Source organism: Lissotriton helveticus, chromosome 1_1 (assembly GCF_964261635.1).
Source record: "Lissotriton helveticus chromosome 1_1, aLisHel1.1, whole genome shotgun sequence".
NCBI lineage: Eukaryota > Metazoa > Chordata > Amphibia > Caudata > Salamandridae > Lissotriton > Lissotriton helveticus.
The window spans coordinates 1,382,885,961-1,382,908,393 of NC_136057.1; the positions used below are offsets into that span (position 1 = coordinate 1,382,885,961).

The 22,433-nt window shown below is 43.7% G+C and overlaps 1 protein-coding gene across 1 annotated transcript in view; it reads right to left on the minus strand.

The window, feature by feature from the left end:
* Positions 1-1,856: 1,856 nt before the first annotated feature.
* The window catches only part of CARD10 (caspase recruitment domain family member 10), a 243,474-nt gene continuing 222,897 nt past the window's right edge, over positions 1,857-22,433 (minus strand). The window contains exons 19-23 of the mRNA XM_078684000.1: positions 19,351-19,432; positions 16,382-16,543; positions 14,502-14,617; positions 8,540-8,655; positions 1,857-4,319 (exon numbers count right to left, since the gene is read on the minus strand). Coding sequence (XP_078540126.1) covers positions 4,082-4,319; positions 8,540-8,655; positions 14,502-14,617; positions 16,382-16,543; positions 19,351-19,432 — 714 coding nt within the window. The 3' untranslated portion in view covers positions 1,857-4,081. The remainder of the gene's footprint in view (positions 4,320-8,539; positions 8,656-14,501; positions 14,618-16,381; positions 16,544-19,350; positions 19,433-22,433) is intronic.

Below are 22,433 nucleotides of genomic sequence, written 5' to 3' on the forward strand. Positions count from 1 at the left end.
CCAAGCCCCGTTCTAAATCCCGTTCCAAGAAAATTCGAGACGAGCAAATGATACTGTATGAAATGATAGATGGTATCATGAATATTGATGTTTCCTGATGGAAACGTAGTGACAAGGAGGGAATGTGGAAAAGTAAATTTTGCCATGTTCTGTGTCCCTACGCGTCCTCCATCATATGTTATCTATGCATGATTAATATGCATATGTATTCCCTATGTTCGATTAAAGACGCAAGTACAGTTGTGTCCATCTCTAGTATGTCAGTTTCCAGTTCTCGTGAATACTACGAATATCAGGCCTATGTAAAGCTACGTTGCCACGTTTCTCAGTGTACACGTTATTCCATTGTAAAGTCCCCGTTTCTAGGCCTCAAAAGGGCCTGGACACCAGATTCAGCTCCTGTCTCCTGAAGCCTCGCTGAGGAGCGATACAGCCCCCACCTGTATCCTCGACCCTTCACTTACTTCCTGCCTCACAGTGCCCGGCTCAGCCTGGCTCTGCCTCTGAGTCTGCCAAGAGTATGTTATGATTCTAGTTATCAGTTCAGTTCTCCTTCTCTGCATTCCTAAAGCTACTGAATCGCATCAATAGTTTCCGTCATTGTCTAGCCTTTACGTCTCCACGTTAGAGAAATACTGCATTTAATGGTCATTTAATATTCTTCATCACGCACTACATGTAGAATAATACATGCACCATTCTTAGAGTCTGTTAGCCTTTACCCCGATAACTTTTGGATTCTATCAACATGTTCTCTAAACATCAGATACTAGATACTGCTTAGGTACATGTCACCCTGACTCTCCAGACTCCAGTCTCTGCTCCTAGCACAGAGTTCGTAGCCCCCAGCTTCTCCTAGTAACACGTCATTGCCAGTTTGCGCGCACCATTAGGTCAGAGGTCCCGGCTCCTTAGGTAGCCCCCTCCATGTTTCCGCCCCATTTATGACATATTCTGTTACGTTTGCATCACATGTCTATGTATACGCCTCTGTTACACCTACTTTCACCCTTATCTTTCGCGACTGCTATTGACCACACCCACTGCTCCGCCTATCGTATGTATTGTAATGCAACTGTTTTAGTATATATGATCATGTCTTGTTATTTAATGTTATGCCGATTTCCGACCCTGCCCCCGGCAGCGCTGCCATCCTATTCCTGTGCAGGTCGTCCTGTTCCTGTCCTTATGCTGTATTAAACCTGCAAAACTCCTACTACCTCGAATCTTGACTCTTATTTATTGAGCTATCTGTTATTCATTTATCCATTCAAAAATAGAGGTATTATTTATTTATTTACCACAACATTCTAGTGGTCAGCCCATGATGTAATACACTCTACACCCACCCACCACAGGCGTCACCAGTCAGGTGACCCTGTTAATAAAAGGGGCCAGGCGCACGTGCCCGAGGCCAGTTGCAGTACCATACTGACGGTGTCCATGTCCCTGATTTAGCAGCATGTGGGCCCAGGGCCCAGGATGCTACAACTAGGTAGTTGCTGCTGCAGGAGCTGCTATGTAATCTCTTTCCTCCATAATATTTTTTAACCGGTGTTTCTGCATGACGTTTTTTACTTGGGGCCCACAGAAATGTCTGACATGCCTGAGCGGCTTAAAATAGTCTTAAGAACAAGCAAAAAACGTAGAAAGTCAGACAGCCACACCTATAACCCATGTGAACAGTTACCAGAGAGGGAAGGGCAACACGAGAATTGCAAAAACTCAATTTCAGAGGAAGCACACTGTATATTGTATTAATCAGAACACAGTTCAATTATCATCCGAATGAAGACAACATATATTTCACATTTCAAAAATTAGGGGTATAAAAATCTCGCTACAATCTCCTCTTCTGTTGTGGATAAAACTAGTTTATTGCCGAACTACATCATAGTTAAAATTGTTGTCAGCCCAGCCAACGTGTTTTGTTCCCTTTTCGGAAATGAATCAGGGGTGCAAAATGAATATGTACAACAATTACAATATGTACAAAAACAGTCTCAGTACCAAAATACATATATCATGATTACATACTTCCCCCAAAATTCCGCTTGCAAAGATTTGCTTAAATCAACTGCTTGCAACTTCGAAAAGTTGTGACCTTTGTCAACTTTACAAAATGTAATCTGTGGGAAAATTCTATACTTTTTCTCTGCAAAAAAATTATTTTGTGAGAGAGTTCCTCTTTATAAGAAGTGTATAGGGAAGAGATTTTATTAAGCGAAACATTATGTACTTGATTTATTTCACCATCTACGTTTTTTTAAATTACGCCAACGTTTTCTAGCTGGCGAAGTCTAAAAAATCTCCACAAAGTTGTCAAAAGCCAACTTCGAAAAGTTTAGCACATGCTTAAACTGCACCCAGACTTGTAAAGACCAATTGAGACCATTAAGAGATGTTGCTTGCATAACCTGCTCCTAATGTTTGAAAGGGTATGGCTCCTCCTGAAGCCATGATCCTTCTACAGAGAAAGAAGATAGATGTTTGTAAGATGCTACCAACACATACCATCATTGAACACATTCAGCAGCACACCCATCTTGCCAACAAGGGATTCCTTACCCATTAACAGAAAGACCTCCAGAAGGTATAAAACGAAGCTTTTTAATTTGTGCAGCCATTAAATAAAATAAAAAAGTTGCAGAATACACATAAAGTGAACATTTATAAAGGAAGTCCGTGGACTACACCAACGGATCATATAATAGCATTTGAATTATTGCTTGTTGCAATTATAGCAATTAGCCTTTGAATAGGCTGCACTGTAGGTATGTAAGACGCCAAGGGATTGAGGGTGTCTTTAGCAGGAGTTTCTAAGTGACTTACAGCTTGCTTAAGAAAAGCTCCCCGCTCTGCATCTGTGCTCAGAAAGAATGCCCAAGAAGATGTGCTTCTGAGGACCACTGAGCACACCTGAGAAGCTCTCACACACTGTCCAGAGGGTTGTTACTCTAAGGTGCTCTACTCACCCCTGCCCTTTCAAGTATTGTCCTGATTTGCTCTACGCACACTCTGGCTATTACCAGTTGTTGCCCTGAGGTAGAAGGCTCACTCCTTGTTCAATCCTGTGTGATCCTAGGTGCCCTGTATACACTCTCTCTTAGGAGGTGTAACCTGAGGCCCTCTTCTCACATTTTGTCCAGTGCGGTGTTTCCCTGAGTGCTCCACTCACACTCTGTCATAAGATGTGAAATTCTTTGCTATTCAGCTCCCACTGTACTCTCTGGGGTGTTACTCTGAGGTGCTCTCCGCACACCCTGTTCAATGGGGGCATTGACCCTAGGTGCTCTACTCAAACTCTGTCCAATTATGTTTTACCTTAAGGAACTTTTACCAAACCCTCTGCAATGGGGTGTTATTCTCAGGTGCTCTTCTCCCACCCTGCTTTCTGTGGTGTTGGACTATGGTGCTCTGCTCACATGTCCGATGACGTGTTACTCTATGCACATATCCTCGCCGATGTATTCTCTACTCACACCATGTCCAATAGGGTGGTTATCCTAAAGTACTCTGTTCAGGCCCTGCCCTGTGGCGTATTATGTCTCTGTTCTCGCCTTGCTCTAAGAGATGTCCATTCGTGTCACTTATGGCCCCTGTTGTCGACCACTGCTGGTACACCATCCTATGGAACGTCTGTTCTATAGCGCTACTCTCAAACCTTGTCCTGGGTGTGGTATTGCCCTCAAATATATTTGCACATGTTTGTTTATTTATTTATGTATTTGATCAGTTCTAGGAAGTATCAGTCCGATGGAACTAGCTCACACCTTTTCTTTTGTCATGCTGCAGAAGTGCCTGTACACCGATATCCTCAGTTTGTGTCCCCTGGACAGCATTTGTTCATGTCCTCCACTTTCTGCTGTCATTCTATGGGCATTTGTTCACATCCTGTCCCAGAAGAAAGGTGTCCTTCTAAGAGAGTCTCTGCTTATATTATATCCAATGAGGTGTTCTTCTGCATCTGAGTTCAGTCCTGGTCCTTGGTGTCCCAGAAGCTGAGGTTTGCTCACAATAATCACCAGCAGAAATCACACTGCTGCACCTTCTCACAAGACGTTTGATTCCCTCAGGCGGTCTACGCCTGTGGACTCTGCCCCTCTTGCTCCTTCAGCTTGTCCTCGTCGACCCAGAGCAGCTTTGGCTGTTCCTGGAATATAAGGCTTCTCAACGACTTCACCAGGTCCTCTGAGTGGGAGCTGCTCTTGGGCTCCAGGCAGGCCCAGGGGTAAGGCAAACTTGAGAGGGCATCTGCCTCTTGGTGGGCCTTCCTCAGCATGTCAGGAGGGTTCAAGACTGGAGGTTGCAGCAGCTTCCTGGGGTGGGAAAAGAGAGAAGAGATTTGTCAGTGGGCCTGGAACCAAAGAGTAATTATGTCAGTGAAATTAGTGACATTACCACATTTTGTGTTGCGCAAAGTTTCTTGAGATTTCACAATACATGATTTTCCATGACGTTTTTTTGCCGGAGAGCACACCTTACATAAAAATGGTCTCCTTCTAGTATCTCACAAGAGTTTTTTACTTGAGGTACGAACTCAAGTAAAAAAAAGTGATGCTAGATACCAGCAAACCACATTTTGCTACAAAAGCATAATCATGTGAAATTGTCATGGAATTTTATAAAATTTGATGTAAAAAATATACAATTTGCACATCGCTATACATGCCAGAAAAGGGGAATGTGAATCAGAAAATGAACAGTTGCTGACACCTGCCACTCATATGCTACCTATTGCACAGCCAATGTACATACTTTGCCCCAGAGTAAGCACTCTCACACTAGAAGCCCAAAAACAATACCCCTGGATAACCACAGCAGAGCCATAGCCCCGGTGGTCAGCATATACACACTGCCTCTATGAAATGTAGCCTCATGTATGTATGTATGTAAATGTATAGGCATTTATATAGCGCACTACTTACCCGTAGGGTCCCAAGGCGCTTTGACCGCTGCGAAACCCTTCCTGGCTTCCCTGGAGATGGTCCCTTAATGGGTATCTCCAGGGTGAGACCAGGCATCCCCGGCGGTCTGGTGGGGCCGTTAGTGAAGATGAGGCAAGCTAATGCCCAGAGTTGCCGAGTGTGATCGCTGATCAGAGTGGGCACCGAGGCGAGAGAATTATCGAGTCCGCTGACCTTGGTCCAGAAACCTGCCGCGCCGGGAATCGAACCCTGGTCCCGGGCCGTCCTCTGCTCTCAGGTCTGCCGCCTCTAACCAGTGAGCCACACTACTTCACTAGATCATGAGATCATTCAATGAAGGAATGGCTAGAGGTGGGGAAAACATATCCATTATTTCCTTAATTGGTCTTCAGCTGGAGAACCTATATGAAAACTGGTCCTGTCTTTCCAACGGCAGCTAACCATGTAACTAGGTTGTTATAAATAATGAAGCATATGGGGACCTCTTCAAGCCGTTATAACTGGCACTAGTCAATATGGATTTTCACACATATGGGAAGCCTCTAATTAATGTGAGTGAAATTCCAATTACACCCACAAAGTTTTGTGAGATTGCCAAATGTTGCAGTTTGGAAATGTTTTGAAAAGTTTTTAAAACTTCAAAACATCCTGGATCATCCATTTTTTTAATCAAATTTTTTGTGCAGAAATAATGTAAATACTTTTCTATCAAGAGACGACCAAAGTTGTTTTTTGATGAGAATTCTTTCTATAAAAACTACTTTTGTGGGTTTTTTTTAAAGCATAATTCAATTTTCACATCTTTTGTTGAGTTTTGAAGAAAATTCACAAAACTTTGTGGATTAAAAACTTTGAAATGTACATAATCCAACTCGTAAAGCACTCTGAGCAAACTAAAGCAGGGGTCATTTTGAGTTTGGCAGAGCAGTGCACTGTCGTAAATCTGACATGCTCCGTGCTCCAATAAACTTGTGGTTCACCTGCTCTGTTTAGAGTTGGAAGAAGCACCAGGTTTCTGACAGTTTAGATACAGTTGGCTCCGCCGTAAAAAACCTTTGATCAGGCAAGTCATCCTCCAGAATCCATCAGGTCATATTGAAGGTCATCCCACCAGCAGCGGATGCTGCCAAAATAAAATGGTGTGCGGCGCGGGGGCAAATAATTAAAAAAAAACACACTTACCTGCTTCTCCCACTGCCGCTCCATCTGCAGGACGCCTCGATGCTCCTCTTCCAGAAGATCTGGGCCAGCACAGGCTCCCAGACTCCCCACCCAATCCAGAGAGCAGGGCCTGGATTGATCTGAGCGGCTTGGTTAGGCACTCATGAACGTACCGGGAGCCTGTGCCATTTCTCCACTCAGCTGTACAATACTGCTGGGCGGAAAGATTCTAAGTGCTCATGTCTGTTTGGCCAGCCTAAGAGGGCCAGCCAAACAGACATGCCCACTTACAAGTGTCCTCCACTCTTCCTTTCACTCCCTCGCTAGTGTTGAGAGGATTGCCTGGCCCTGCCCTACACTCGGCAGCATCGCTGCCAGTGAAAAATAAAACGACAAAACATTGTTTTATTGTCGTTTTATTTTTCATTCTCAGTAGGGCGCTGCTCCTCTGCCATTGTGGAGGAGCCGCCGCTGCATCCCACTTTGTTTAGATTGAGGCAAACGTCAGGAAGTTTCTATTTGTGTGACCATCACGGCCCGAGGTCGCAGCTCCACTGAAGGCATAGAGATCTCTATCTATTTTGCAGGCATCTCTTAGGTCGCTGGGGAGTCTTCCACTGAGAATGCTGGTGCGATTACCTCTGCTGACCTGCAAGACTATCCACCATACTATAACTGACCTCTAAATTATCTCTGAGTGTGGATCTGAAAGTGGCCAAAGAATCGGTTGGTGAACTGATAGGTATTACATTTGCAGTTGAATAATCAGTCTTTTCCCCCTCCAAGGAAATACAATGTCCTTCTCTAAAACCCCTTCCCACAAGAAGTAATACAAAGCTACGAAAGAAAAGGGTCCATATTGTGTTGTCATACACCTGAGAGCCTGATTTAAGTTCCCCATTATAACCCTGGTGTTAATCCGCCTCCGTATTCATTGTAGAAAAGTTCACCTTACATTCTGTTCAGCGTGAAGAGAAAGGGGACTGGTATACAACTGCATTATCTAGCTAGCCAGCAGTGTATTAGAAGATGTTGGCAGCTCTGCTCTTCCTGAATCTCAATTCCGCAGTGAAATTCAAGAAATTCTTGAATTCTGCTCATCAGGATCTGCTGCTAGTAGCACCGGAAGCACTCAGGCTTCCGGACTCACCCAGCCAATCACGACGCTGCAGGAGCAGCGTCGACGCTGCAGGAGCAGCGTCGTGATTGGTCTGTGCGTCCTGTTTGAACGCTCAAGCAGTGCCTGGGGGGAAACATCACTTACAACGCAACTTTTACCACGCAGTGCCTTTACATCGCAACTTTTACAACGCAAACCATTACAACGCATTGCGCTGGGGGCGCTCTAGGATAGGGAATAGGTTAATTTACTATCCAATAACCTTCCCTAGTGTCCACGGGGACTGGAGTTGGAATAGTAAATTAAACTATTCACTATCCAGCGCCCAAAAGCACTATGCGTTGTAATGGTATGCGTTGTAAAAACCGCGTTGTAAAAGCATGCGATGTAAAAGCATGCGTTGTAATGTCGTACATCCGTGCCTGGGATCCTGGGCATGTTCTCCACAGGGCTGTGCATCACAGCCCAATCCAGAACATGCCAAGTGCGCTTGACGGTTTGGCTGGCCCTAGAGGATTATAAACCGATCCTCCCCTGCTCTGGTGTCACAGAGCCCAGCCCCTCCCAACTCCCACATAGAAAAATAAAATGATAATAACTGCTGTTATTATCATTTAATCTTTTTATTTTTTGCACTGCTGAAATAGCAGTGGGGCGATGCTCCTGAGCCGCCATAGCCTTTGACTCTGAAAGCATATTTTTGAGCAGCTTTGTGAAAGTCTCAGGGAATTTCATGAAATTACAAAATGTGGAATTCAGCACACCCATAGATTTCCTCCGTTTAATATATATGTATATTTTAATTTAACCTTGTCAATTTTACAAAATGTCAGAATTTATAGGTAAATTCACCCATGTCTAATGAGTACTCACAGTAAGAAGTGTCTCCGTTCCACCTCTACAACACACACAACCATCACGGTCGGACTGGACTATAGGGCAATCAGGCTGTAGCTATGGGCTGGTCTGACAGATAAGTCTGTGGGCCGTTTTTTTTAGCAGCTTGTGGGCCTGTTTTATGTTGAGGTGGGTCCGCTTTTGCTGTTGATTTCTCTGATATTACCACAAACATTACCTGCAGCAAGGACAAACGCATGCATTCTCCCATTCCTTGTAAAATAACCAGATTTTCTAAGTTGAAAACTGACCTGATTTGCAAACGCGGACCACTTTTCAAGCTATCAGGTTCGCTAATAAGGGACACTTTTATTTTGGTGCCCACCTATTTTGTCCCAGTCAGACCCTGCCATCACCCACCACCAGCACTCTTATCACACTCTGTTCTCCCTTGCTGGCTCCCACAGTTCCATTTTGCCATCTCTGCACTTACTGGAGTCTCAACAGGTTCTTGTCTGTTGCCCGGATGTGGATAACGATTGGGAAGATGTTGTTTCGGATTAACTCCTTCACCGCCGAAACCCCCAGCTCCAGAAGGCAGTGTTTGTTCTGAAATGGGAACATTGCAAATACTTTAATCCAAAAGGCAACTTTACACACCATCATCGGAAGTTCATTCTCTGGGATTTGTTCCTGCTTTTGCAACAACGGTGAGTAGATGCTAGACAAAGTGTACATTTTGTTATTTAAATCCAGCTTCAAGATACCCAAAGATAGCATGGTTTCAGTTTGCTCTACACCACCGAGGCTCAGTCAGCATTATACTTGGTGCATCGTCCCAAAGTCCCACTTCTAGAGGGAGGAGAGAGTAATTCATGCTGTGTTTATACAATTCCGGGCCTCTCTCCTCCGGACCACTTACTGCCCAACAAATGCAGCCTAAATCTTCCTTATCTGGTTCGTCTCTTTCATAGTGGGTACTCTGTATCGTGACAGGTGCTTCCATGCCCTGCTGGCCACCTATTAAACCTTTTAAGCGCCTCTAGTGTTTTCTAAAGCGCGAACTACACGCATCTGGGGGTATATTACCAAGCAATAGCATTAATTATCGCTATTGCTTGGTTAGAGACAAAATTTTACCGCTGAGCTGCGGCGATTTGTATCGCAGATAAACCTTGGTATTATCGCAAATGCGATAAAAAACGGCCGCAATGCATGAATATCGCTGTAAAGTCAGCGATATTCATGCATTACCGAGCTAATGCTCTTAGCCATGTTATCCACCTCCCATTGGATAACATGGCTAAGAACTGCTCAGGGCAGGTGTTAGCTTTTGGAGATATTCACGCTTAGCGCGAATATCTCCAAAAGTTGGTAATAGGAGATAGTGATGTTAGCGACTGTTTCCAGTCGCTAACATCTTGGCACGCCCACTTTGCATGTCATTAGTGATAAATATCACTGACATGCAAAGCGGGGCCCAAGATGGTCGCTATCTCCTACTAGCTGTCGCTAACTGGTGTTAGCGACAGCTAGGTAATAGGGAGATAATTTTATCTCCGCTTTCTTGGCTTTTAAAGCCAAAAAAGCGGAGATAAACCCCCTTGATAATATGCCCCCTGGTGTTGCCAGCACTGTATCAAGTGTTGGAAAAAGAGTACAGTGTGCAGCATTTGATTATTTCTGAGTTCTCTACAGAGGGATTGTATAAATTAGTTCAGTGATAATCAAAATGAACAAGGTCAGAATCAAAGTGCTGTGCAAAGGCTTTTCAACCGCACGTGCAGCGGAAGGGTACACTGCACACGCCTAGAAAAGCTGTACGTTGAGCTGAAACAATTAGCAGAACAGTATTAGCATGTTAGTAAGTCTACAGAGAACTACAGAGCCAAGGGCATCCGTCGGATAACCGTTATTTGAGCATTATGGATTGTATCAAAGATGAGGTTATGTGAGAATTAAAGCAAGTTGTGGGCACTAGAGACCTAAACGCCATAATAGTCTGATAAGCGGCAATTGCTCTTGTGTGGGATAACAGAGTTATATCGTCACTGGTAAAGTTAAGTAAATCTGATGCAGTAGATAGTATATAGCATGCAGAAAGCTACGGTAAGGGGGCACTGCCTGGATCTGACAGCACCTCCAAATGTACATATCTACCACACTATGATCCTGTTCTTCTATGTACATGTTCGGGCTGCAATGGCAACTCCACAGGTAGGTACCGTGGCCCATATTGGCTGGTGGGGATGAGGGAGTGGTCACTGACAGAACTGTATAAAATACTTGAAAAGCTCTTCTTGTTACCTGACTATACCCATATGGTCCCGCCATCTTTCTCCCTAAATTTGGTTGACAGTTTGGTAGTAAATGGTTTGAATGTGGGTTTTATGGTACTAGATGATTTGAGTATGTGTGTTTTGAGTCAGTGTATTCATGTTACCTACAAGCCATGCCTTATTGTATGCCACCATCAACATGACCGCACAAATTAATTCAAGTATGTGTTTAACAGGCTTAAGACCTAGAAAGGTAACTGTTTGACTAGTATTGGTAATAAATGTGTGCACAGGCGCTATATTTTATTTAGAACTCCCTTTTTGACAGTAGTCGCATTAACAAAGTAGAGAGCTGAAAATGTCCCACTCTCTGAAACCGGCAGGGCTACATATAGTGATAGAGAGCAAGGCCATCCGCATTTGTGCAGACCTGGATTGGAAAGAAGCAAAAACATACATTTTCTCTTTTTTTTGGTCCGTTTTTGCAGAACGAGCATTCACTGAATTTGTACGTGCCAACACTGTCGAGCCCCCTGCCCTCCTCGAAGAAAATCACTGGAGAATAGGGTACAAAGGGATGCTAGAATTATGGAGGGGTAGCACAAACAAGGAATGTTTGCACAGGATGATGTATGCGGAAAGATGCCCAACAGCTTCATAAGGTATGCAGCGGAGAAAACCTGCATGACTTGACCTGATAAAATTTAAGGAAAAGAGTAGCCAAACATGGCCATGTAATTGTGTATCTCTGAGTACATTTATGTGAAATAGATAGAGATTTGACTATCAGAGTAGGCTGTGTGAGGGAAAATACTAGAAGCATTTTAAACAATTGCTTTACATTTTATTATGACTGCTGAAGCTTCGCTGATGAAATACTTACATATATGGACTTACCTTGATGATATTTGGTGCTTGATATTCTGGACATGATATTACTAAGTAGGAGTAGTAGATATTTATTGAGCGCATATTTCACCCTTAGGTCTCATAGTGCTAAAGGTAAATAATAAAAAAATGAATAATTTGACTTACTACTGTTGTGATTCCCCTACTACCCTCAATGTATGTAAGGTACCCTCTACCATGTATGGAGAAGGAGCAGTGGTAGGTGTCTCTCGTTAACGTATATTTTATCTAGGAGGTCTAATTAACACATTTTGGGTTTATTTGGTTGAAATCTTTATTTGTTGATAAGGAAAATATTTTCTGTATGATTATAACACATTTTTACTTTTGTCATTTGATCATAGAGATACTTTGGGCTTCATTAGTAGTGGTCTGCTGCAAAGCAACCAAGAATTTGACCCCACTAAATCTTTCAGCCTCGCTGACTTACAGATAAAGGGCCAGATGTACGACCATTCCTTTTTGTGAATCACAAATTGTGACGTTTTGTGACTCGCAATTTGTGACTCTCAGAATAGAATGTACAGCAGTGTCTCAGACACTGTTTGTGATTCATAATGGGGTCGCAAATGACCTACCTCATCAATATTCATGAGGCAGGTCACAATTTGTGACCTATTCGGAATGGCCAGCACTCTCAGGGATTTTGGCCTGCTTAGGTCAGCAGACCACCATGTCTGTGACTGCTTTTTCAATAAAGCTTTTTTTTTAATGCAACCTGTTTTTGTTAAAGGAAAATGGGATGCATTTAATAAAATTCAAATGAAACGTTTGTTTCATTTTTTAGGAGTAGGCAGGACCACTGCCTGCTCTTTAAAAATATCTGCATTCATTCAGAAAGGGAAGGGGGTCCCCTGGGGGACCCTTCCCGTTTGCGATGTAGCCAAGGTGTAGCCCTTCGTCAGGGGATAAACAGTAAAACTCTCAGAGAAATAAAGACACTTCCATACACTTCAACTACTTTGTACGTTTATCCCCTGACAAAGGGCTACACCAGCTCCAAATGCATTGGGATGGGATAAAAAACTAAAAATGCATGCTACTTATTCTGGAAGTTTGTGATACTAAGAATTGTCATTTCAAATTTGTTGTTATGAAGAATACGTAATACCACCAGTGAAAATAAATTCAGATTGAACTCATCTACGACTTGGCGATTTACAGTTATGAACTTGATGCAAGAATCCCTTCCATAGGGACACAAAGCAGTGCAACAGGGAACGTTCCCCAGTTGGGGCACGCTACTTCGTACATCAGAGAAGGTGCATTAAGGATCAACACTTGATTGAATAAATCAGTGAATTCAGCTCTCGGACCAATTTAACCAATTTAGTAAAATTAAAAAGTATTTTATGACTAAAATAAGACCAAAATGACAAAAACTGAGTCAGTCGCTTCAGGTTACAGAGTTTCAAAGTAACAGTTCCTTCCCACTCTTCCTTTCATCGCTGCATGGATAATCAATGAAAGTTCCAGCACATTACTCATAAAAGACCACTGAAAGCTTCCTTCCCCTCCAGAAGCAGAGCTTAGCTCCCAGCTCCAGGCTACCTCTCAGAGGGGCTGTATGAAGGTCAGTCGATGTGCGCAGGCACCGTTCACAGATTCCAAGTTTCAGGAAGTGTCTGTGGGGGAAATATCCTTTACAACGAAACTTTTACAACGCAGTGCTTTTACAACGCAGGTTTTACAACGAAAACCATTACAACGCATTGCGCTGGGGGGCGCTCTAGGATAGGGAATAGATTTAATGTACTATCAAACACCTTCCCTAGTGTCCACGGGGACTGGAGTTGGAATAGTAAATTAAACTATTCACTATCCAGCACCCCAAAGCGCTATGCGTTGTAAAGGTTTGCGTTGTAATACTTGCGTTGTAACAGCATGCGTGGTAAAAGCATGCGTTGTAACGTCATGCATCCGTCTGTGGCTTGCATACTCACTGTATGCAGTCTTTTCTGGTCCTTCCTAGTCGCCAAACCCAGTAGATGGTACTGCTGCATTGTCAGTTGTAAGTTTAGCATTTTGTGCCCTGTTTTATCCAGGGGGCTACCAGATCAGAACACGCTCATCCACTTTTAGAAATGCACACTTATTGCTATGGGCATTCACATTTCTTCCCCACTGTTCCAGCAGTCTCCCTCAGCTTGCTTTCAAGGTCTGCATCACGTATATTTGTTGTCGGGCTGTTTCACCCATGCCTTCTGTCTCTTGAAAGCATTGAATTTCTAGATACATTAGCCACAAGCCAAATACAACTTCGAACTGCTTTGTCTGATTCAGGTCTGTGCCCAGTCCTTGCCCTACGGTCGACTGACTAGCAGTCTTCACAAGGAGAAGGTTACTGACGCAAATTCGAAGCCTTGATTACCACACCCTCAGATATAGTTGCACAAAGCAGAGGTGGGGGCATTTGCCTACTCTGATCCTCCAGCCCAAGCCACTGTCTGATTTAGGTACAGGTTTACCCTATACACATTGTGAGGCACATGGAGCCGTTGAAGGCTCCTGGGAGCATCCCCCTCCTACGTATTCATCACCTGTCGCCTCTCTGATGTCTTTGTGGGAGTGCTACCCTCCAGAATCCTTGCACAAGGAGCAGGTGCAGCCTTTCACTAGTACAAAAGCTAGGTAGGGTGCCCAAGCACTCATGCGAGGTGTCATTCAATGTCTCCAACCGTTTTAATTGAAAAACATGCAAACAAAGCGCGTTTTAAGAATTTTAAGGTATAAAATAAAAATACCAGCAGAAAGGCTAAAGAAATAGAGAAGGCAGGGAACATACCAAAAAGAGTGTGATGCCTCAGTCTGTGGATCTCGTAGTCAGGAAGGAGCCAGTAAATTTAGTAACAAGCCCCATCAAGATTGGCGCAGGACTCGTAATGAGTCCCTTGATGGTTTGCTTTTATGTAAAATTGATACTTGTATAGCGCACTACTCACCCGCAAGGGTCTCAAGGCGCTTGTACGAATACCGCTGTGGAACCCATCCTGGCTTTCCCTGTGAGGTGTCCACTCCTGGGCACCCCCAAGGTGGAGGCCAGGCATCCTTTATGGTCTGGCGGCATGAGGTGCAACGCATGTTTCAACTCCTCCAGTGAGAACTGTGATGGAATACTTAACAAAACAAACCCATATTCTTAATAACAACCGGTCTGCTCAACAGAGACATTTGTAGATCTTCACATCATAAACTCATGCTTGCTTGGAGTAGTTCCGAAAGTCCATACAGACACCCACCCCTTCTTCCCTATACTTCAGTGGTTACCTTTCTGATGCAGTCCCGGATGCTGCGGATCCGGACGCATTCACCTTGGTTGGGAGGAATGCTTCGAGACATGATGATCCCTGGGGAGGCAATCAACTCTTCTTCTGACAGGATCTCTATGAGGTAAAGACACAAAACCACCATGAAAGTCAGGCTAAGGTGTGAAACGGATATGAAGAAGCAAGGCGCCTGTTTATGATTGGTTCCTCTGAATTGGTTTCAAAAGTGATAACAAACGTGTGGTTCAAGTAAGTCCACACTTTGAATAGAACTGCTTCTGATCAGTGAACATCACCCAGAATCAGTACTTATTTTATACCAGTGGTTGCAGGTGACAGGAACTCATTTGTCATCATCATACTTTGATTCAGAGAGAAAGGTGGACCTATGATGGAGGAAGGGGGAAAGAGTTAAGAAAACACTAAAAACGGGAAAAGAAGGGCTGACAAACCTGCAAGAGTGAGATGAATGGACAGGAAAAGTAGGGTGGTGGAAGAAAGAGACAAGAGTGGATTTGGAAGAAAGCGGCAAGAGTGGATTAACTCCAAAGAAAGTGTTTGTCCCCCTCCAGTTATTTTGTTAAAAATGTCAAAATACTAATCAGACCAAATTACATTAGTGGCCTCCCCAGGCACAGTGACTAGTAGTGACCACCCCAGGAATGATTATCAACAGTAACGGCATAACATGAATTTATCGATGTGAAAAGCTGCATACATGTATTATAATTTGTTTGTCACCCAACATGCTCTGGTATGTGCCTCACAATATGAATAAATTCTTGCTTAAATATTCTTTCTCACTAGTATATACAATAAAGAACATGTTTTCTGTTACATACCAAAGTTGAGGAAGGTGAGTTTGGGGTGAAAACACAAAAATGTATGAAAGTGTGTTGAACCTTCAAAAACCCCAAAATACAGGCGACTCCATATGGTTCGCCTAGGCCTAGCCATGAACACGCCCTCCAGAACACAGAATATTCCAATCATCCTACTCCTCCAAAATTCAACTTTGTAATGATAAAAGGCTTTCAAGCAGGATAGTAATCCCTATATTTCAATACTCCAGGTCAGAGAGGCTGCTGGGAGCTACATCAAACTTCAGATCCTCTCCCAACCTCTGTGCAGAACACTTGGGCAGTGGGTTAAATTGATTCCGATCGAATACGAGACATTTCTTATGCAACAGATCACTGCTTTCTCTCAAGGGATCGACCAGATAACAGCAGGACTTGCACACAAAGGCATGTCCTCCCCAGGAGGGATAATTTAAGGAGCCTGGCATTCCTACCACAATGAATCTGTTGATCTATCTACAGTCTTCTTTCTACTGCCTGACATTTCACCTGGAATTAAAAGCACATATGTATGCAAACAGTGGCATTAACACACTCCTTTCATCACCTCCCGATCCCAACACGAACCCTCCCAGCTCTTGATCGCTCAAGGACAACATGTGCGGATATAAACAAGATGTGGGTTCAACAGGGAACTTGATGCATCGTCTTTCTCCTCTGTTCTCACAGACAGGAATATGGCACAGCCCTGGGGTGGCAGTGCCCACGGATCAGGTGCAGAGAATAATCCAGATCATTGGTGCTAACTCCCTCCTTATGGCACCCAGCCAATTCACTCTTTTCAGACAACTCACTGTTTTGATTCTGTAGACCCTACCACCCCATATTCCAGCTGCCAGGAAAAGGCACAACGTATTCAAGGCAATTGAAAAGTGCATTTCTGTACATGTGGTGAGCAGTAAAGCTGTAGGCATTCCACATCCACTGTGTTCAGCAATACCAGACTCCACCAGGAATGCCCAGTAGTCATGGAAAGACAGGATGCCCGTGGTAATGCACAACTTATCCATGCCTGTCTTACCTGAGGGACAGAAGTCAAAGTCAAGGCTGTATGCGGGCATCTCCAGGAAGCAGCGGATGAGTTTTCGTGCCAGAGAGCAGGGTGAGAAGATAACGGGCCTGCAGGTCTGAGCCCGGTGTGGCCAGAGGATGCTATACGGCGTTGGCGCCGATTTCTGTTCACCTGGAAAAGACAAATGTGGACTGTCATTCTCCACCCAACGAGAGGAAAGCTCTACTCTCCCACCAGCATCGCCACGCGGCTTATGCACCAGAGCCATTCCCATGAAGGTTACGTGTGCAAAGTAGATTAGTTTTTAACAAAATACGTGTGGATGCTGATTCCAAAAACATGTACAAATCAATTTATTGATTTAAAGAAACATTCATCTTTAAACATTAGATCTGCTTCATTTGGTATTAAGAGCTCATCAATGTGTTATGGTTACATTACAGTAATAATAATGACTATTATTGTTTTTATTAGCATCGTCATCATCACTATTATTATTGGTAGGAGTGGACATGGCAGAAGTAGCAACAGGGATGCTTACAGTAGTAGTGTTTTATGATCAGTAATTTATGTAGTAATGTATGCAGTAGCGCAGTGCTTAGTTTGTATAAGAAAGAGTGCCAGTAGCTGATGCTATGCTCATAAGCCTGTGGCCCGTGCAAATAAACATTGACACACCAAATACCAACACTGCGTAGAATTGAACCCACCTCATACCTCTTTAATCGACTTCCAGACACTCCCTACCCATTTATCTAACTCTGGCATTTTCCACCTTTCTCCCTTTGTGACGATTTTCCTTTCTTTCTCCTCTTACCGTCTTTCTGATTTGTGTTTTTCCCCATATTAAGCTCTGATAACAGTTATAATAATAGGTGTGTTGGTAGTAGTAATTATAGGTGGAGCAGAAGCTAAATTAAAAACACATTCAGCAATAACAGTAGTAGTTATGGCAGTTGGATAGTAACTAAAGTAATAACATCTGTAGAAGTAAAGGTGGTAGTAGTACTAGTTATAGTTAAGCATGGGCGTAAAATCCGTTCCGCTCGCGGATTTTGCGGATTTTCGGCAAATTCGCAATCCGCGAACTCTCGCGAACTTGCCGAAAATTCGTAAAATCCGTGCGAAGCGGATTTTTTGCTTGGTCGCACTTGCCAACTAGAATACTATACAATTTCTCGGGAGTAAACACTTGCGAACACGTAGATGCGGCGGGCAGCGACAATCTCGCAATTGCGAGATTGCAAAATTTGCAATTTCGCACAAGAAATCCACCAGCAGGCAGCATAAACCTTGAAAATTATGATTTTTATCAGAATAACTCCTCAGGTTGACATTTGCCTGCACTTTTTCTTTGCAAGGAGTCCATTTTGAGGGAATGGGGGGGGGGGTGGGAGGAAGGAAGTGCCCCACAGTCTCCAACTTCCTGTTCCTGTCCAGCAGGCTCCTCCCAGTGCTTTCTTCATGTGCTGGTCACTTTGATTTGGATCTTGACCTGGAAGGATTACTTTTTGTGGATGCTGCTGGATATTTGGATTTTTGCAATACTGAAAGCACTCAGCAGGTGCAAAAGTTCAATCTTATCATTAGTAACCATTCCCTGTAGTGCTTCCTAAGGGGCCCCTTCAGAGTTCATTTGCCTACTTGCAACTATTCTATGACCCTGCTCTGACCCTCACAGCAGGCTCAGAGAATAGCTACAAATATACAACAAAGGTCCTGTTAAAAAAATTACACTGCAACAGAAAGCAATTACAGACAAAACTGAAAGCACTCAGCAGGTGCAAAAGTTCAATCTTATCATTAGTAACCATTCCATGTAGTGCTTCCTGAGGGGCCCCTTCAGAGTTCAGTTGCCAACTTGCAACTATTCTATGACCCTGCTCTGACCCTCACAGCAGGCTCAGAGAATAGCTACAAGTAGGCCACAAAGGTCCTGTGAAAAAAAATTGCACTGCAACAGGAAGCAAATTACAGATAAGGAAGCAGGTGCCAGCCAGACTGGAAGTTTAAATTCAGTGACACATTAATCAACCCCAAATTAATTCATGTCAGTTGAAGCAGGGCAGGTGTGCTTGCTTTTTTTCACCCCATAATCTACAGTGATAAACCAACCAGAGGGTGGCAGTGATGTACCAGAGGGTGGCATGGGTGTACCAGAGGGTGGCAGTGGTGAAACAGAGGGTGCTGTGAACCTGTGATGATGAACCAGACGTAGAAACAACATAGTCGCGGCCGTTGCGAGCCGACAAGTAAGTTCGCAATTGCGAACTGGTACATAACCCTCGCGAACTGGCAGAAACCCTTGCGAACACCCAAAAAAATAAAAAATCCGCAAATTCGCGAGAGTTCGCGGATTTTGCGGATTGCGAATCCGTAAATACGCAAGTTCGCGGATTGCCAATTCGCAAAATCCGCCCATGCTTAGTTATAGTTGGCCTGTTTGCTCCCCTAGTAATTTATTTATTTATTTATATGCCTGCAATAGTGGTATTAATCATTGGGTAGTAGTTAGAGCCGCAACAACTGCAGTACTGACAGTAGTATTGGTAGTGATAGTTGTAGTAGCAACTAGAGAATTAGCAAATTTAGCAGTTTGAGTAACAATAGTTGCATTAACAGTGGTAGTTGGTATTAGCAATAGTTATTAGTGGCAGCAATAGGTAAAGCAATAACTAGAACAGCAATGCCTTTATAGAAACAGCCTTAGCACAGTTGCAGTGTTAGCTTGAGTATTAACGACTTAAGAAGCAATGGTAGTTGGATTATCAGCTAATGTAGTAATTAGAGTAGAATTAGTATTAGTAGAAAATAGTTATTAATCATGGTAATGGATTTAGTGATAACTGTAGTAACTAGAGTAGAACATATACACATACACACAGATCAAGATGCCAGGTAACATAACCACAGCTGCACTCCAATTATGCAACTCTTTTTGAAGAGAACGGCCCATCTTGGATCGCCTCTTCGCTCACCTTGGCCACTGGATGTTGTGACTGACTCTGAATCATTCTTGCTGTCCACCGGTTTGTCCTTCTCTTTGGAGCTGACCTTCTTCTGCTCAGAGAGATTTAAGCAAGACACAGAAGAATGCGATAAATGAAATTATGATGAGCCAAATCCTATAACCACAATCCCCTTTTTGATTTTGGGAGAAGTGGAGAGAGCGCACATTGGTACTAGTAGATATTGCCACCAGTGTGCAAACATCAGTATGAATAACATGATTTGAGAATTGTGCATCCATTGTCATGTCTGCATTGCTTAGATGAATGACTTTTATGTTTCCTGTTGGACTTGGCTGTCTCTGCAGGGTCACCCCAAAAATGTTTTTCCTTCATCCCTCCTGTTTTCTGGAGCTGTTTTTGTTGACTTTCAGGAATCTGTGCACTTTATCACTGCTAACCAATGCTAAACTTATTGTGCTCTCTCCCTTTAGACATGGCAAATTGGCTCACATTCAATTACCACATTTTATTTACTTATAAGACCCTAGTAAAGTGACACTAAATTACATTCTACTAGTGAGCATCAGCACTTGCTGTGCCGCCCACTAAAAGCAGCATTTTAAAACAAAACACAGGCCTGCCATTGCAGCCGTTGTGCAGATTTAAACTGTCGTTTTGACCTGGCAAAATAAACCTTTTCTTTTTAATACATATGTCAGCCATGGTGTAGGTTAAGTTTTACATGTCCTGGTAGTGAAAAACTCCAACATTTGTTTTATCACTGCTCTAAGGCTTTTATCTTCAATTGTATAACATTTGGTTACCCTATTACATTTAATAAGTGATAACCTTTGATTTGGAGCATGTAGGAATGTCATGTTTACACTCAAGTAAATTGTAATTTAAAAGCCTCTTTAACAGTAGGCTTTTTTTTACTTCAAAGACCTCTTGTTGCAGCCTATGTGACATTAATTCAAATAACACAATATATTAAACAGTGAATGGACACACATTTCAGGAAGTTGCCATTTTCTTCTCCTAACCATTTAATGCCTGCAGCCTGTATCCTGTGTCACAAGACTTTTCACGCTACAGCGACCACCAGTGATGACCTACAACGTGAAATTTGCACTAAAGCGTTAACAGCCCGCAGTGACCGCCAACATGAAGCTCCAGCCACGACCGTCCACGGCACCTGACAGGATATTCGCACTACAGCAATGACCGTTGAAGGCGCCCGGCCTGCTCATCGCACTACAATGACCATCCCCGACGCTCTCCCTGCTTATCGCGGCCTCCTCCACCACGACCTGGAACTGGACTTTTTGAACCAGAATTTGAGAAGGTAACTTTTTCAGTAGGACTAACCTGGTCCCTGTATCCAGCCCACATTCAATAGCAGTCGGCCTGAACTTGTGACTTTCCCCCGGTCTAGAATGACTAGATAACCACGAGTGGCGCTTGGTGCTCTTCGACTCTATACTTAGCTAAACTTTGAAATTGCATATCTCCGGTTCTACTGATTAGATTTTTGTTGTTTTGGTCTCATTTTATTTATTACATATTTCTTGTAAATTAAACATGGTTCCACTCTTCTCTGGTTCCAACAAGCATGTACTTTATTGGTACAATAAAGAGTCCCCACACCACAGTCTTGCCGGGTGCAGTACAGCAGTAAACTGACCAACGCCTCAACCCACATTCTAATGATAAGTGTGGAACATAGGTATGTCATGGGCAAGAGTTCAGCATCAGCCTAGCTGATTCTGCCTATGCATATTATGACAATATTGCTTTATTTTTTAAAATTGGTGTGGAATTTTTCTTGTGGTGTGTTTTCGCTTTTTTAGTGTTTGTGTGTTGCATACATTTTTTACACATGACCTCTAAGATATGTCTGACTGCTTTTGTGCCATTCTACCAGAGGGTTAAGCACAGATTAATTTAGTGACTTTTGTGGGTCACTCTGACAGGGATTGCGGTTGATTCTTGAGAAGGGTTAACAATTCCCTCAATTAAAAACCCCATTTTCTCATGATTCCCCTTTCATTGCTTTGCTTCTCCTGTTTTTATTCTAATGTTTCTTAAGCATATACTACAGTGCTCCAGGCAGTGCCAGTGGGTCGCCTGCTTGCCACTCATTTTATCTGTAGTACACCACATGGGACATGCCTACCTCCTCTAATTCAGGAGACCAAAATGGAATGCTGTTCTCCATAGTGGTACAAAAGGGGGTGGTGATGGACGGAGCATCTGAACCAATCAAACACTCACACCCAGTCAAAAGATCTGGGTTTGATCCATCACCGTTCTTTAACCCACTCTGCCACCCCAGTTCAGACATGGCCATATGCAAATCAGTCTGACTTTCCATCATGGGAACAGTCCAGCCCGAACTGCCAAGCCATGCCTTCCCTGTACTGGAAACAAGCTTCCTAGGACCGGTTTCTGGCATTACAGCCATCTTCAGCCCGGCTTGCTTGAATCCAGTGGCAAAGTGAGCAAGGGACTCACGCCTGAGCATACCCTGCCACACTTATGGCGGCCAAAGCGGTACAAAAGGGGGTGGTGATGGACGGAGCATCTGAACCAATCAAACACTCACACCCAGTCAAAAGATCTGGGTTTAATCCATCACCATTCTTTAGCCCACTCTGCCACCCCAGTTCAGACATGGCTATATGCAAATCAGTCTGACCCTGTGCCTCATGGGAACAGTCCAGCCCGAACTGCCAAGCCATGCCTTCCCTGGACCGGAACAAGCTTCCGAGGACCGGTTTCTGGCATTACAGCCGTCTTCAGCCCGGCTTGCTTGAATCCAGTGGCAAAGTGAGCAAGGGACTCACGTCTGAGCATACCCTGCCACACTTATGGCGGCCAAAGCGGTACAAGGGGGTGGTGATGGGTGGTGATGGACGGAGCATCTGAACCAATCAAACACTCACACCCAGTCAAAAGATCTGGGTTTAATCCATCACCGTTCTTTAGCGCCAGAAACCGGTCCTCGGCAGCTTGTTTCCGGTCCAGGGAAGGCATGGCTTGGAAGTTCAGGCTGGACTGTTCCCATGAGGCACAGGGTCAGACTGATTTGCATATAGCCATGTCTGAAC